Source organism: Poromitra crassiceps, assembly GCF_964638095.1.
Source record: "Poromitra crassiceps genome assembly, chromosome: 3".
NCBI lineage: Eukaryota > Metazoa > Chordata > Actinopteri > Beryciformes > Melamphaidae > Poromitra > Poromitra crassiceps.
Window position 1 is genome coordinate 83,516,760 of NC_139625.1, and position 17,354 is coordinate 83,534,113.

Below are 17,354 nucleotides of genomic sequence, written 5' to 3' on the forward strand. Positions count from 1 at the left end.
TGGACACTTGGATGGCTTACTGGATGAAACGCAAGCTGATAATGACTCAAGCTAAGTGTAGTGTAGTGTAGTGTAGTGTAGTGTTGTGTGTGTGTGTGTGTGTGTGTGTGTGCGTGCGTGCGAGCGAGCGCGTGTGACGTCCGTCCCTCTCAAAGTTCTCTTTTTAACAGGATTGTCTTGAGTGACTCAGCTGTTGGTGTGTGTGTGCATTTGCCTAGAGCTGATTCCTCTGTCTGTAAGCCCACACAGTGCTGTTGTCCCATTGGTTTTACTACCATGCTGTGTTCAAATCACAGCTCAGCCTCTGACTTTGAGGGAGAAGAGATGTAAACCTATAAAAAATAACTGTCTTTTATATTTGTTGTATAATAAAATTGTCTGTAAATAGGCTTTAGGTTTTTTTTCAGTTTTTGGAGTTTATTCTAAGCTGTTTACAGGGTTCCCACACCTTAACCTCTTGCAGTGTCAGATTTTTTGCTGTTCATCTGTCATTAATGTGATGAATTAGGTGGTTAATTCTGAACAATGCTGTTCATACCAAATTGATCGTCTGAATCTTGCGCATCGAACCAGATCAACACAGCGGAAGTTATAGCCGTCTTTGTACAAAGACAAAAACAACATTTCAGATGATTTGGCATTTTCAAATGGCTTTTTGGAAATCCGTCTAGGTATCTCCCTACAAAAACCACTGCCAAATACTCATGTTTTGGTATTTTTTCATCATCTTTTAGTTGGGATGTGGTAAGGCCTGTGGCTGTGTCTCCATTGGGTTTCTAGCCATAAATACAACAACCACAGGTAACTGTTTACACTCTAAAAGTGTTTTTTATTCTAGGCGAGAATCAACCACTGTGTTTGAGCTGGTGTTACTCAGGGTCAGTAACACATAGAGTAATTCTGACACTTGGAACAGAAACTTCAAAGTCTTACCTTTCAGAAAAGGTCAGGCAGTTGTCTGTAACCCTAGCGGTTCAGCCACAGTAAGCATTTTAGTTTGGGTTTGTCGTTTTCACCATTTTCTTCAGAAATAGGTGGCTTAAATTCAATGACCCAACACAAAGTTTTGAGACACGGATCAAGGTTAATTACTGTTACAACATGGATCATTTTTTATAATGAGAACTAGCAGGGTTTACAGAACCTAAAAAGAGAGGCTTAAATGTGTGAACACCTTGCAACTGTGCTGTTACGCGTTAAGTAAAAAATAAAAAACTTAAATTTCTATTCTTGCACAAAAGATAAATGATAAATTCAAGAGCTTTCAATTACCCTATTTATGCATATTTTCAAAAGATTTCAAGTCCTTGATTTCCTCTCTCAAATACACAAACTTTGAAGGACCCATGTTGACTTCTCACTCTCACTGACCGTTTAAGACTCACTTGACTTAAACTTACACTGCATCTCTTATATCACTCTCTTCCACTACTGAGTCCTGCTTATATCACTCTCTTCCACTGCTGAGTCCTGCTTATATCACTCTCTTCCTCTGCTGAGTCCTGCTTATATCACTCTCTTCCACTACTGAGACCTGCTTATATCACTCTCTTCCACTACTGAGACCTGCTTATATCACTCTCTTCCACTGCTGAGTCCTGCTTATATCACTCTCTTCCACTACTGAGACCTGCTTATATCACTCTCTTCCACTGCTGAGTCCTGCTAATATCACTCTCTTCCACTACTGAGTCCTGCTTATATCACTCTCTTCCACTACTGAGTCCTGCTTATATCACTCTCTTCCACTACTGAGACCTGCTTATATCACTCTCTTCCACTACTGAGTCCTGCTTATATCACTCTCTTCCACTACTGAGTCCTGCTTATATCACTCTCTTCCACTGCTGAGTCCTGCTAATATCACTCTCTTCCACTACTGAGTCCTGCTTATATCACTCTCTTCCACTACTGAGTCCTGCTTATATCACTCTCTTCCACTGCTGAGTCCTGCTAATATCACTCTCTTCCACTACTGAGTCCTGCTTATATCACTCTCTTCCACTACTGAGTCCTGCTTATATCACTCTCTTCCACTGCTGAGTCCTGCTAATATCACTCTCTTCCACTACTGAGTCCTGCTTATATCACTCTCTTCCACTGCTGAGTCCTGCTAATATCACTCTCTTCCACTACTGAGTCCTGCTTATATCACTCTCTTCCACTGCTGAGTCCTGCTTATATCACTCTCTTCCTCTGCTGAGTCCTGCTAATATCACTCTCTTCCACTACTGAGTCCTGCTTATATCACTCTTCCACTGCTGAGTCCTGCTTATATCACTCTCTTCCACTACTGAGACCTGCTTATATCACTCTCTTCCACTACTGAGACCTGCTTATATCACTCTCTTCCACTGCTGAGTCCTGCTTATATCACTCTCTTCCACTGCTGAGTCCTGCTTATATCACTCTCTTCCTCTGCTGAGTCCTGCTAATATCACTCTCTTCCACTACTGAGTCCTGCTTATATCACTCTCTTCCACTACTGAGTCCTGCTTATATCACTCTCTTCCACTGCTGAGTCCTGCTTATATCACTCTTCCACTACTGAGACCTGCTTATATCACTCTCTTCCACTGCTGAGTCCTGCTTATATCACTCTTCCACTGCTGAGTCCTGCTTATATCACTCTCTTCCACTGCTGAGTCCTGCTTATATCACTCTTTTCCACTGCTGAGTCCTGCTTATATCACTCTTCCACTGCTGAGTCCTGCTTATATCACTCTCTTCCACTGCTGAGTCCTGCTTATATCACTCTCTTCCACTGCTGAGTCCTGCTTATATCACTCTTCCACTACTGAGACCTGCTTATATCACTCTCTTCCACTGCTGAGACCTGCTTATATCACTCTCTTCCACTACTGAGACCTGCTTATATCACTCTCTTCCACTGCTGAGTCCTGCTTATATCACTCTCTTCCACTGCTGAGTCCTGCTAATATCACTCTCTTCCACTGCTGAGACCTGCTTATATCACTCTCTTCCACTGCTGAGTCCTGCTTATATCACTCTCTTCCACTACTGAGACCTGCTTATATCACTCTCTTCCACTGCTGAGACCTGCTTATATCACTCTCTTCCACTACTGAGTCCTGCTTATATCACTCTCTTCCACTGCTGAGTCCTGCTAATATCACTCTCTTCCACTACTGAGTCCTGCTTATATCACTCTCTTCCACTGCTGAGTCCTGCTAATATCACTCTCTTCCACTACTGAGACCTGCTTATATCACTCTCTTCCACTGCTGAGTCCTGCTTATATCACTCTCTTCCACTGCTGAGACCTGCTTATATCACTCTCTTCCACTACTGAGACCTGCTTATATCACTCTCTTCCACTGCTGAGTCCTGCTTATATCACTCTCTTCCACTGCTGAGTCCTGCTTATATCACTCTTCCACTACTGAGACCTGCTTATATCACTCTCTTCCACTGCTGAGTCCTGCTTATATCACTCTTCCACTGCTGAGTCCTGCTTATATCACTCTCTTCCACTGCTGAGTCCTGCTTATATCACTCTTTTCCACTGCTGAGTCCTGCTTATATCACTCTTCCACTGCTGAGTCCTGCTTATATCACTCTCTTCCACTGCTGAGTCCTGCTTATATCACTCTCTTCCACTGCTGAGACCTGCTTATATCACTCTCTTCCACTACTGAGACCTGCTTATATCACTCTCTTCCACTGCTGAGTCCTGCTTATATCACTCTCTTCCACTGCTGAGTCCTGCTTATATCACTCTTCCACTACTGAGACCTGCTTATATCACTCTCTTCCACTGCTGAGACCTGCTTATATCACTCTCTTCCACTACTGAGACCTGCTTATATCACTCTCTTCCACTACTGAGACCTGCTTATATCACTCTCTTCCACTGCTGAGTCCTGCTTATATCACTCTCTTCCACTGCTGAGTCCTGCTTATATCACTCTCTTCCACTACTGAGACCTGCTTATATCACTCTCTTCCACTGCTGAGACCTGCTTATATCACTCTCTTCCACTACTGAGTCCTGCTTATATCACTCTCTTCCACTGCTGAGTCCTGCTAATATCACTCTCTTCCACTACTGAGTCCTGCTTATATCACTCTCTTCCACTGCTGAGTCCTGCTAATATCACTCTCTTCCACTACTGAGACCTGCTTATATCACTCTCTTCCACTGCTGAGTCCTGCTTATATCACTCTCTTCCACTGCTGAGACCTGCTTATATCACTCTCTTCCACTACTGAGACCTGCTTATATCACTCTCTTCCACTGCTGAGTCCTGCTTATATCACTCTCTTCCACTGCTGAGACCTGCTGATAATATCACTCTCTGCCACTACTGAGTCCTCGTCACTCAACTGTTTTGACGTCAGAGCTTCTTTGCCCCTCTCCCGAGCTCATGCACACCATACAAAGAGCATTTCTCAGGACTTGGCTGTAGATCTTTGGTTCGATGTTCTGCGCTGTGACCTAGTAAATTGGGGACAGAAACAAACCAGTATTCTCTGCCTGCGCCCATGAGACATTATAAGCAAGTCCTGTGTAAATCCAACCAGGCAGCAGATGATGTTCCGGTAATATATCTTACAAGCTCAAGAGCCTGTTGCAGAGATACTAGAGAGCCCCCTCCTCCTCCAATGTGTATCATGCGTCTAAGCTTGTCCAGGTTCCCAGTGACCCAGGTACATCAGCTGTAGAAGACACTTTTTCATTATTATTGTTATTAACCTCCACACCCAAAGAGAGAAGACCCTCCATTCTAGCCCGTAACCATAATGAGTCAAATGAGTTACACACACATGGGCTTGATCTCTGGGGACGTGTGTTGGCTTAAAATATTGTTTTGAGTGTTCTACCCCCTTAATGTAACACATCTGTAATGAACAGGATGTTACAGGCGTTACATTGCTTCATCTAAAACACCACGCAGTTATATTTAGACTTTGGACCGCAAGTGAGCAACATGTGGGATTTCAGAGCTGCTTGAGCAACACATTCTGTGGGAAACCATGCCCACATTTTCAAATGCATGTTGCTGCAAAGAGCAAAAACATGGCAACAATATGAAATGTCATAAGATATATATATATATATATATATATATATATATATATACGGTAGATGGATACGAATGAAAACCACTTCCTAAACAAGAGGCCACAGGGCATTTATTGGTTCATTTTATGCAACAAGGGACGAAGACGTGTCACAATGTTACACTCACTTCAGCCAAATCCTAGTTACAGTGGTGACATTGTGTTTAATCAACACAATCAACAAGGGGATACATTCATACGCACTAGGTCATCCTGTTATTTGAGCAAAAATTGTTCTCTCAGTGTGTCTGTACTGTTACTCCCGTGATCTAAACGCCTAGTGTGACCTCACGTTACATTCAGTACAACAGGAATGTCATGTCAAGGCATTCAGAAGAAAACACTGGGCTGTCTTAGATATACCAGTGGCCCTCGGCTACCTAGAAAGTAATGAGGTACAATATTGGAAAAAATGGCACACTACATGTAGGCTATGCATAACAAAGCACCAATTAGACTTGCCAAGTTTTTGTGCAGCGAAACTATTCTCATACTTCCTTATTTATTTATACATACCTCCCTTTCTGCAAAACAGTGGAATCCATGCAGGGAAAGAGGACACAAGTACTCGACTTTGACCTGGACTAGAAGTCACAAATTCATTAATAAAGAGTACATCATCAAAGGTCAAAGGTTGACTACTCAACTACACTCGTACATTTTGTGATAGCTCGCCATGACCTGCATATTGAAATAAGACATCCAACAAAGTAGTTCTTCAGACAGGCAAAGATCTACATTCTACAAATGTGACCACTGTCCATGTTCATTTTATCAATGGCAAGATGTCACATGACTGGTCTTGCCACGTTTAGTATACAAAGTTACCAAGAAATCACAAGATGGGAAGAAACCTTGGAACCTTTTGATTGTCTTACATGCATTTCCCTTGAAACTGTCCAACCCCCAAACTAAATTCAGGTTGTCTATTTCAAAATGGCTGTCTTGTCCCTTTGTACCATCTCCACACAGTCCATATTCGTTTCTCGACCGTTCCTACTCCACTCGCAGGATGTTCTGAGAGACAGCTGTACATAATGTAATACCTGAAGTATGGTGAAAAACGTGTTGCCTGATACTGTGGTGTGTCGGCCATATTATTCTCAAAGTGTTCCTGTTTATTCCACATGGAGAGAGCGATGATCAAAGTGACAGCGTTACAGAGTGGGATTACCTGAGTGTGCAAATAGTTCCACCATCAAACATCTAAATGTCTTTGCTAGTGGGTCAGTCTCATTAAGAGTCACTTCTTCAGAAGTCTGGGAATGGGCGGTGGGGTTTGGGTTGAAGAGGAACGCCTGGCCCACTTTCTTACAAACAGGGAGGCTCCTCGGACGCCGGGGTCAAGGGGCTGCACGGAGGTGCCGTGCTCAACGAGCGGAAGGCGAAGATGGAGGGATCATAGGTGTACCTGGGTGGAGGACGAGTGCCGGTCAGGTTCTGAGGACAGAGAGAGAGAGAGAGAGAGAGAGGTCATGGTGAGTGAGTGAGAGACTAGTCAAGAGTCAATCCAGCTTTGGAGCTTTATTGGACAGGAATGGCAGGTGGGTTAAAGGCTAAGGATTACTTGGTGTTGTAGCATGATTGATCGGTCAGGTAAGGTCAGCAGCACTTCACTAACTCCTCTAAACCAAGTTAGCAACAGTCCAGAAACGTATAAGCACTGCTTTGTTGATAGCACAGTAGAAAGCAGTGGTTGGATCATAAGAGTGCGAGAAAAGTGACTGAAAACAAAACTACCAGGGCCATAATGTATACTCTGTGTGTGTGTGTGTGTGTGTGTGTGTGTGTGTGTGTGACAGACACTGTGTGTGACTGTGGCTGTGTGTGTGTGTGTGTGTGTGTGTGTGTGTGCACACGTGTGCGAGAGGGGGGAGTGACTATCTCAATAAAAAATGTTCACTGTGACTTTTCCTTCATGGTACAGGTTGGGGGTGACATAAAGGCTTTTCCACTCTCAGGGTGGGCTCCTCTGGGCAGAAGCTTTGGCTCTTGGAGGCTCTGCAGGCCCTCAGTCTAAAATTAGCCCTGGTCACTTTCCTCACAGGAGAATGGAAACGACAGGAAATGGCTTTGTGTGATTTGGCAGTGAGGCAGCAGTTTCTCCAGACCTGCTGAGGCTGAGGGGAGGGAGAGCACCACACCACAGAGACATCAGGCCCTACAGATAGACCTGCTGAGGCTGAGGGGAGGGAGAGCACCACACCAGAGACATCAGGCCCTACAGATAGACCTGCTGAGGCTGTGGGGAGGGAGAGCACCACACCAGAGACATCAGGCCCTACAGATAGACCTGCTGAGGCTGAGGGGAGGGAGAGCACCACACCACAGAGACATCAGGACCTGCTGAGGCTGAGGGGAGGGAGAGCACCACACCAGAGACATCAGGCCCTACAGATAGACCTGCTGAGGCTGTGGGGAGGGAGAGCACCACACCAGAGACATCAGGCCCTACAGATAGACCTGCTGAGGCTGAGGGGAGGGAGAGCACCACACCACAGAGACATCAGGACCTGCTGAGGCTGAGGGGAGGGAGAGCACCACACCAGAGACATCAGGCCCTACAGATAGACCTGCTGAGGCTGTGGGGAGGGAGAGCACCACACCAGAGACATCAGGCCCTACAGATAGACCTGCTGAGGCTGAGGGGAGGGAGAGCACCACACCACAGAGACATCAGGCCCTACAGATAGACCTGCTGAGGCTGTGGGGAGGGAGAGCACCACACCAGAGACATCAGGGCCTACAGATAGACCTGCTGAGGCTGAGGGGAGGGAGAGCACCACACCAGAGACATCAGGCCCTACAGATAGACCTGCTGAGGCTGTGGGGAGGGAGAGCACCACACCAGAGACATCAGGCCCTACAGATAGATGGCTGCACTCACTGTAATCAGGAACTCACCTCATAGGTCTGAGGGCAAACGTCTGTGCGCGAGCGTGTGTGTGTGTGTGTGTGTGTGTGTGCGTGTGTGTGTGTGCGATCACACACACACGCGCGCGCGCGGGCGCATGCAACAGCTGTTCATCTTCAACCAGCTCTCCACATCCATCTCAGCACAAAAACAGGGTCACTGTAACTGAGTCCCGCTGCAGCAGTGTGAGACACCACTCTGTTATGAACGGCTGCTGCTGGAAAAGTACCTCGTGACATCAATGCATAATGAAATGAGGCACCATGAAGTGAATATGAGGCTACAGGTGTTGCTATGACTTCAGACAAGATCTTCAGGGATTTAACACTGAGCCACTGAGCCACTGTGGCACAGCAACAACTCCCAGTAGCACTTCTATTAGAGCCATTACAGACATCCATGTAAACAGGTCAAACGTTTCTTTTTGCCTTCTGAACATGTGGAAAAACAAACGATAGCGCACGGATCAGTTCACTTTGATAGATGCGGCGGCTGTGTTAAGATGTTCTCCATATGGTCGCTGTGTAAAAGTCCGTGCGACTGCAGGGGAGAGTCAGGCAAAGGTTGAGTCTATGTTGAGTGGCTGCAGACTGTTTGAGTAAAAGGAGAGGTTGAAAGGCAGAGAGAGAAATGTTTGAGAGGAAAAAGCACCAGTTGCATTCCTGTCCTCCTCCACCTGAAGCTGAGCCGGCGTGACAGAAATGCCTCGGTTTCAACGGACGTTTGGGATCGTTTTGAAGTTTTTGTCCTGTTGGTCACCAATCAAGCCTCCTCTTTGGGCAGCAATCAAGAAGTTTCCACAGTGTGTTTTTCTGTTTTGGCCCCAACCTCCCTGTTCACATCTGCCAGCGAGGCTAATATACCAAAATAAATTCTCATCACATGCAACTCCAGCCATGCCATTTCTTTCAACAAGCTGTTTGTAATGTAAGAGCACTTTCAAAGGGGTTAGATGTAAGTATGAGAAACACTGGCACATGTTATAAGGATACGCTCCTCAGATCCTATTGGTTCTCTCATTTCATTCTCCTTTCAATTCATTTTCCCGTCCACTCTTTCCATATTTCGTCTCAATCAATCCTGCCCTCCCTCTCTGCCTCTCTCCCTCTCTGCCTCTCCTTTACACTGCTCTGAAACCAGACGCCATCACTCCAGCCTGGGAAGCTCTCATCACCCCACTCTCCTATTCACCTCAACCCCTAGAGGGGGAGGCGTTCAGCAGCAGCAGCAGCAAGCGGCCAAGACTGTGTTTTCCTACTGCCTCCACACCCCCAACCCCCCCCCCCCCCCCCAAACACACACACACACACACACACACAAACACACACACACACACACACACACACACACACACACACACACACACACACACACACACACACACACACACACACACACACACACACACACACACACACACACACACACACACACACACACACACACACAAACACACACACACACAACCACCACCACCACCACCACCGACCTCCACAACCCCATAACAACTCCCATGCTTGAATCCAGCCTCCTCTAAGACGGGCCGTCTAGCTCCAGTGTCTCTTCTGGAGCCCGGCCAGGAAAGCCAGGGTTGAAAGAGAAAAGGGGAAAGAGAAACAGACATGGGGAGGTAGAGAACGCAGAGGGAGAGAAAGCAGCAGAGAAGAGAGAGAGAGAGACATGGGGAGGTAGAGAACGCAGAGGGAGAGAAAGCAGCAGAGAAGAGAGAGAGAGAGACAGAGTACTGAGTGGGATACAAATAGTCAACAGGACCCCAAATGGCTAACCAATCCAAAGACCTACAGTGTATGGACTACTAGAAAAGAGGGTTGCCACAATACTAGAATTTATAACTTCGATACCGATACCCAAGAAAATATTGATACTCGATACCATTTTCAATACCATGGATACACGGGGGGGGGGGGGGGGGGGGGGGGCATGAAAGTAAAGGCAGACAGATGGACGGGCAGACAGACACACACGTCTCCATCATCTAGGCCTGATCAAACTCATTCAAAACGTTGCACTTACACAGCAGATGAACCCTGCTCTAGTCATCAGCCTATCACATCACTTTGAGCTTGTTGAAGCAATAGATACCCACCAATAGGGAGGGGAAATCTGTAGTATCAGCTGGCATTGATACTGTTGCAAATGAGTATTGTATTAGTAAAAAAAATTGTATTGTATCCACTTCTAATTTTTAGTATAGATACTTTTGACAACCTTAGCAGAAAATGTCTGGACTGGAACATACCCAATACCAAAAGACAACAACAGCAACACCGCCGAGCGACGAGGAGAGGAGATACGGAGCAAGATGTGTGTATCAGTGCAGCTAAACAGAACAGATAGCAGCCGGCAGGGCTATAAATGGAAAATGACTTCATCCCTGGAAATACACCACAAGGGACCCACACAACACTCCACCTCCTCCTCTTCCTCCTCCTCTGCTCCATCACTCATCACTACTCACTCCTCTTCCTCCTCCTCTGCTCCATCACTCCTCTTCCTCCTCCTCTGCTCCATCACTCATCACCACTCACTCCCTTCCTCCTCCTCTGCTCCATCACTCATCACCACTCACTCCTCTTCCTCCTCCTCTGCTCCATCACTCATCACCACTCACTCCTCTTCCTCCTCCTCTGCTCCATCACTCATCACCACTCACTCCTCTTCCTCCTCTTCCTCTTCCTCTGCTCCATCACTCATCACCACTCACTCCTCTTCCTCCCCCTCTGCTCCATCACTCATCACTCCTCTTCCTCCTCCTCTGCTCCATCACTCATCACCAATCACTCCTCTTCCTCCTCCTCTGCTCCATCACTCATCACTACTCACTCCTCTTCCTCCTCCTCTGCTCCATCACTCATCACCACTCACTCCTCTTCCTCCTCCTCTGCTCCATCACTCATCACTACTCACTCCTCTTCTTCCTCTTCTGCTCCATCACTCATCACCACTCACTCCTCTTCCTCCTCTTCCTCCTCCTCTGCTCCATCACTCATCACCACTCACTCCTCTTCCTCCTCCTCTGCTCCATCACTCATCACTACTCACTCCTCATCCTCCTCCTCTGCTCCATCACTCATCACCACTCACTCCTCTTCCTCCTCCTCTGTTCCATCACTCATCACTACTCACTCCTCTTCCTCCTCCTCTGATCCATCACTCATCACTACTCACTCCTCTTCCTCCTCCTCTGCTCCATCACTCATCACTACTCACTCCTCTTCCTCCTCCTCTGATCCATCACTCATCACTACTCACTCCTCTTCCTCCTCCTCTGCTCCATCACTCATCACCACTCACTCCTCTTCCTCCTCCTCTGCTCCATCACTCATCACTACTCACTCCTCTTCCTCCCCCTCTGCTCCATCACTCATCACCACTCACTCCTCTTCCTCCTCCTCTGCTCCATCACTCATCACCACTCACTCCTCTTCCTCCTCCTCTGCTCCATCACTCATCACCACTCACTCCTCTTCCTCCTCCTCTGCTCCATCGCTCATCACCACTCACTCCTCTTCCTCCTCTTCTGCTCCATCGCTCATCACCACTCACTCCTCTTCCTCCTCTTCCTCCTCCTCTGCTCCATCGCTCATCACCACTCACTCCTCTTCCTCCTCTTCCTCCTCCTCTGCTCCATCGCTCATCACTACTCACTCCTCTTCCTCCTCCTCTGCTCCATCGCTCATCACTACTCACTCCTCTTCCTCCCCCTCTGCTCCATCGCTCATCACCACTCACTCCTCTTCCTCAGCCCAATCATTAGGCCGTTCTAACACATTTACACAGCTCAGACGTATAGCCAGAGCACCTCTTGCTCCCATGGGGATTGGAGAAACCTACATGTAGCCGTGCGTGCGTGCGTGTGTGTGTGTGTGTGAGTGTGTGTGTGTGTGTGTGTGTGTGCATGCGTGAGTGTGAGTGTGTGTGTGTGTCTGTGTGCGGGCGTGCGTGTGTCTGTGTGTGCGTGTGTCTGTGTGCATGTGTCTGTGTGTGCGTGTGTCTGTGTGCGTGCGTGCGTGTGTGTGTGTGTGTGTGTGTGTGTGTGCGTGAGTGTGAGTGTGTGTGCGTGAGTATGAGTGTGTGTGTGTCTGTGTGCGGGTGTGCGTGTGTCTGTGTGTCTGTGTGCGGGTGTGCATGTGTCTGTGTGTGCGTGTGTCTGTGTGTGCGTGTGTCTGTGTGTGCGTGCGTGTGTGTGAGTGTGTGTGTGTCTGTGTGTGCATGTGCGTGTACATAAACAAGTGTGTGATAAGCTTCCATTGACACAAGCCCACACAACGTGATAATAACGTCACTCTTCTCACCACACTGTGCCTCCTTCTGGAGTGGCCCGCGTTGTGCCAAGATGGCCAGGCTGCTTCCAGTCCACTCTAGTTCTCCAGCACGCTTCCCTTTTACCCGCAGCAAACACTGTCTATGCAGATAAAGAAGCACTGAGCTGACTGGATCAGATCAGCAAAAAGAGCTTTGATGTTTTATGGAAACTATAATGATGGATGATCCCTACGCAGCTATGCACACTCCTAAGAGCACTAACGAGACACCTAGAAAAGCCAGTTCATCAAGTTTGCTCAGTGATTAGAAGAGATCAAACTTAAGAAGCACCAACAACAAAAAACACTATATTGTCTTGTTCCTCTGTCTTCCTGTGGTAAAAATAGAGTGTAGTTTAGTGCTATCTGCAAACAGGAATGTGACACAAGCGTCAGATGTTGGGACTTGGCTCTGTCACTAGTAGGGCATGGCTCTGTCACTAGTAGGGCATGGCTCTGTCTCTAGTAGGGCGTGGCTCTGTCACTAGTAGGGCATGGCTCTGTCACTAGTAGGGCATGGCTCTGTCACTAGTAGGGCGTGGCTCTGTCACTAGTAGGGCATGGCTCTGTCACTAGTAGGGCATGGCTCTGTCACTAGTAGGGCATGGCTCTGTCACTAGTAGGGCATGGCTCTGTCACTAGTAGGGCATGGCTCTGTCACTAGTAGGGCGTGGCTCTGTCACTAGTAGGGCATGGCTCTGTCACTAGTAGGGCCTGGCTCTGTCACTAGTAGGGCCTGGCTCTGTCAATAGTAGGGCATGGCTCTGTCACTAGTAGGGCGTGGCTCTGTCACTAGTAGGGCATGGCTCTGTCACTAGTAGGGCATGGCTCTGTCACTAGTAGGGCATGGCTCTGTCACTAGTAGGGCATGGCTCTGTCACTAGTAGGGCGTGGCTCTGTCACTAGTAGGGCATGGCTCTGTCACTAGTAGGGCATGGCTCTGTCACTAGTAGGGCATGGCTCTGTCACTAGTAGGGCATGGCTCTGTCACTAGTAGGGCGTGGCTCTGTCACTAGTAGGGCATGGCTCTGTCACTAGTAGGGCATGGCTCTGTCACTAGTAGAGATGTGGCTCTGTCACTAGTAGGGCATGGCTCTGTCACTAGTAGGGCATGGCTCTGTCACTAGTAGGGCATGGCTCTGTCACTAGTAGGGCATGGCTCTGTCACTAGTAGGGCATGGCTCTGTCACTAGTAGATGTGGCTCTGTCACTAGTAGGGCATGGCTCTGTCACTAGTAGGGCATGGCTCTGTCACTAGTAGATGTGGCTCTGTCACTAGTAGGGCATGGCTCTGTCACTAGTAGGGCATGGCTCTGTCACTAGTAGGGCATGGCTCTGTCACTAGTAGGGCACGGCTCTGTCACTAGTAGGGCATGGCTCTGTCACTAGTAGGGCATGGCTCTGTCACTAGTAGGGCATGGCTCTGTCACTAGTAGGGCATGGCTCTGTCACTAGTAGGGCATGGCTCTGTCACTAGTAGGGCACGGCTCTGTCACTAGTAGGGCATGGCTCTGTCACTAGTAGGGCGTGGCTCTGTCACTAGTAGGGCATGGCTCTGTCACTAGTAGGGCATGGCTCTGTCACTAGTAGGGCATGGCTCTGTCACTAGTAGGGCATGGCTCTGTCACTAGTAGGGCATGGCTCTGTCACTAGTAGGGCGTGGCTCTGTCACTAGTAGGGCCTGGCTCTGTCACTAGTAGGGCCTGGCTCTGTCAATAGTAGGGCATGGCTCTGTCACTAGTAGGGCGTGGCTCTGTCACTAGTAGGGCATGGCTCTGTCACTAGTAGGGCATGGCTCTGTCACTAGTAGGGCATGGCTCTGTCACTAGTAGGGCATGGCTCTGTCACTAGTAGGGCGTGGCTCTGTCACTAGTAGGGCATGGCTCTGTCACTAGTAGGGCATGGCTCTGTCACTAGTAGGGCATGGCTCTGTCACTAGTAGGGCATGGCTCTGTCACTAGTAGGGCGTGGCTCTGTCACTAGTAGGGCATGGCTCTGTCACTAGTAGGGCATGGCTCTGTCACTAGTAGAGATGTGGCTCTGTCACTAGTAGGGCATGGCTCTGTCACTAGTAGGGCATGGCTCTGTCACTAGTAGGGCATGGCTCTGTCACTAGTAGGGCATGGCTCTGTCACTAGTAGGGCATGGCTCTGTCACTAGTAGATGTGGCTCTGTCACTAGTAGGGCATGGCTCTGTCACTAGTAGGGCATGGCTCTGTCACTAGTAGATGTGGCTCTGTCACTAGTAGGGCATGGCTCTGTCACTAGTAGGGCATGGCTCTGTCACTAGTAGGGCATGGCTCTGTCACTAGTAGGGCACGGCTCTGTCACTAGTAGGGCATGGCTCTGTCACTAGTAGGGCATGGCTCTGTCACTAGTAGGGCATGGCTCTGTCACTAGTAGGGCATGGCTCTGTCACTAGTAGGGCATGGCTCTGTCACTAGTAGGGCACGGCTCTGTCACTAGTAGGGCACGGCTCTGTCACTAGTAGGGCGTGGCTCTGTCACTAGTAGGGCATGGCTCTGTCACTAGTAGGGCGTGGCTCTGTCACTAGTAGGGCATGGCTCTGTCACTAGTAGGGCATGGCTCTGTCACTAGTAGGGCATGGCTCTGTCACTAGTAGGGCATGGCTCTGTCACTAGTAGGGCATGGCTCTGTCACTAGTAGGGCATGGCTCTGTCACTAGTAGGGCATGGCTCTGTCACTAGTAGGGCATGGCTCTGTCACTAGTAGGGCATGGCTCTGTCACTAGTAGGGCATGGCTCTGTCACTAGTAGGGCATGGCTCTGTCACTAGTAGGGCACGGCTCTGTCACTAGTAGGGCACGGCTCTGTCACTAGTAGGGCACGGCTCTGTCACTAGTAGGGCATGGCTCTGTCACTAGTAGGGCATGGCTCTGTCACTAGTAGGGCGTGGCTCTGTCACTAGTAGGGCACGGCTCTGTCACTAGTAGGGCACGGCTCTGTCACTAGTAGGGCACGGCTCTGTCACTAGTAGGGCATGGCTCTGTCACTAGTAGGGCACGGCTCTGTCACTAGTAGGGCACGGCTCTGTCACTAGTAGGGCATGGCTCTGTCACTAGTAGGGCATGGCTCTGTCACTAGTAGGGCATGGCTCTGTCACTAGTAGGGCATGGCTCTGTCACTAGTAGGGCATGGCTCTGTCACTAGTAGGGCATGGCTCTGTCACTAGTAGGGCATGGCTCTGTCACTAGTAGGGCATGGCTCGGTCACTAGTAGGGCATGGCTCTGTCACTAGTAGGGCATGGCTCTGTCACTAGTAGGGCATGGCTCTGTCACTAGTAGGGCGTGGCTCTGTCACTAGTAGGGCATGGCTCTGTCACTAGTAGGGCATGGCTCTGTCACTAGTAGGGCATGGCTCTGTCACTAGTAGGGCATGGCTCTGTCACTAGTAGGGCATGGCTCTGTCACTAGTAGGGCACGGCTCTGTCACTAGTAGGGCACGGCTCTGTCACTAGTAGGGCATGGCTCTGTCACTAGTAGGGCATGGCTCTGGCTCTGTCACTAGTAGGGCATGGCTCTGGCTCTGTCACTAGTAGGGCATGGCTCTGTCACTAGTAGGGCATGGCTCTGTCACTAGTAGGGCCTGGCTCTGTCACTAGTAGGGCATGGCTCTGTCACTAGTAGGGCATGGCTCTGTCACTAGTAGGGCATGGCTCTGTCACTAGTAGGGCATGGCTAGTAGGGCACGGCTCTGTCACTAGTAGGGCACGGCTCTGTCACTAGTAGGGCATGGCTCTGTCACTAGTAGGGCATGGCTCTGTCACTAATAGGGCATAGCTCTGTCACTAGTAGGGCCTGACTCTGTCAATAGTAGGGCGTGGCTCTGTCACTAGTAGAGCGTGGCTCTGTCACTAGTAGGGCATGGCTCTGTCACTAGTAGGGCATGGCTCTGTCACTAGTAGACGTGGCTCTGTCACTAGTAGGGCATGGCTCTGTCACTAGTAGGGCATGGCTCTGTCACTAGTAGGGCATGGCTAGTAGGGCACGGCTCTGTCACTAGTAGGGCACGGCTCTGTCACTAGTAGGGCATGGCTCTGTCACTAGTAGGGCATGGCTCTGTCACTAATAGGGCATGGCTCTGTCACTAGTAGGGCATGGCTCTGGCTCTGTCACTAGTAGGGCATGGCTCTGTCACTAGTAGGGCATGGCTCTGTCACTAGTAGGGCCTGGCTCTGTCACTAGTAGTGCGTGGCTCTGTCACTAGTAGGGCATGGCTCTGTCACTAGTAGGGCATGGCTCTGTCACTAGTAGGGCCTGGCTCTGTCACTAGTAGGGCCTGGCTCTGTCACTAGTAGGGCGTGGCTCTGTCACTAGTAGGGCATGGCTCTGTCACTAGTAGGGCATGGCTCTGTCACTAGTAGGGCATGGCGCTGTCACTAGTAGGGCCTGGCTCTGTCACTAGTAGGGCGTGGCTCTGTCACTAGTAGGGCATGGCTCTGTCACTAGTAGGGCATGGCTCTGTCACTAGTAGGGCGTGGCTCTGTCACTAGTAGGGCGTGGCTCTATCACTAGTAGAGCGTGGCTCTGTCACTAGTAGGGCATGGCTCTGTCACTAGTAGGGCATGGCTCTGTCACTAGTAGGGCATGGCTCTGTCACTAGTAGATGTGGCTCTGTCACTAGTAGGGCATGGCTCTGTCACTAGTAGGGCATGGCTGTCTGTCACCAGTAGGGCATGGCTCTGTCACTAGTAGGGCATGGCTCTGTCACTAGTAGACGTGGCTCTGTCACTAGTAGGGCATGGCTCTGTCACTAGTAGGGCGTGGCTCTGTCACTAGTAGGGCGTGGCTCTGTCACTAGTAGACGTGGCTCTGTCACTAGTAGGGCATGGCTCTGTCACTAGTAGGGCATGGCTCTGTCACTAGTAGGGCATGGCTCTGTCACTAGTAGGGCATGGTTCTGTCACTAGTAGGGCATGGCTCTGTCACTAGTAGGGCATGGCTCTGTCACTAGTAGGGCATGGCTCTGTCACTAGTAGGGCCTGGCTCTGTCACAAGTAGGGCATGGCT

The 17,354-nt window shown here is 49.3% G+C and overlaps 1 protein-coding gene across 1 annotated transcript in view; it reads right to left on the minus strand.

Moving 5' to 3' along the window:
• Positions 1–5,161: 5,161 nt before the first annotated feature.
• Positions 5,162–17,354, minus strand: part of LOC310773657 (uncharacterized protein) — a 66,118-nt gene continuing 53,925 nt past the window's right edge. Inside the window, exon 5 of the mRNA XM_083633582.1 lies at positions 5,162–6,525. Coding sequence (XP_083489708.1) covers positions 6,397–6,525 — 129 coding nt within the window. The 3' untranslated portion in view covers positions 5,162–6,396. The remainder of the gene's footprint in view (positions 6,526–17,354) is intronic.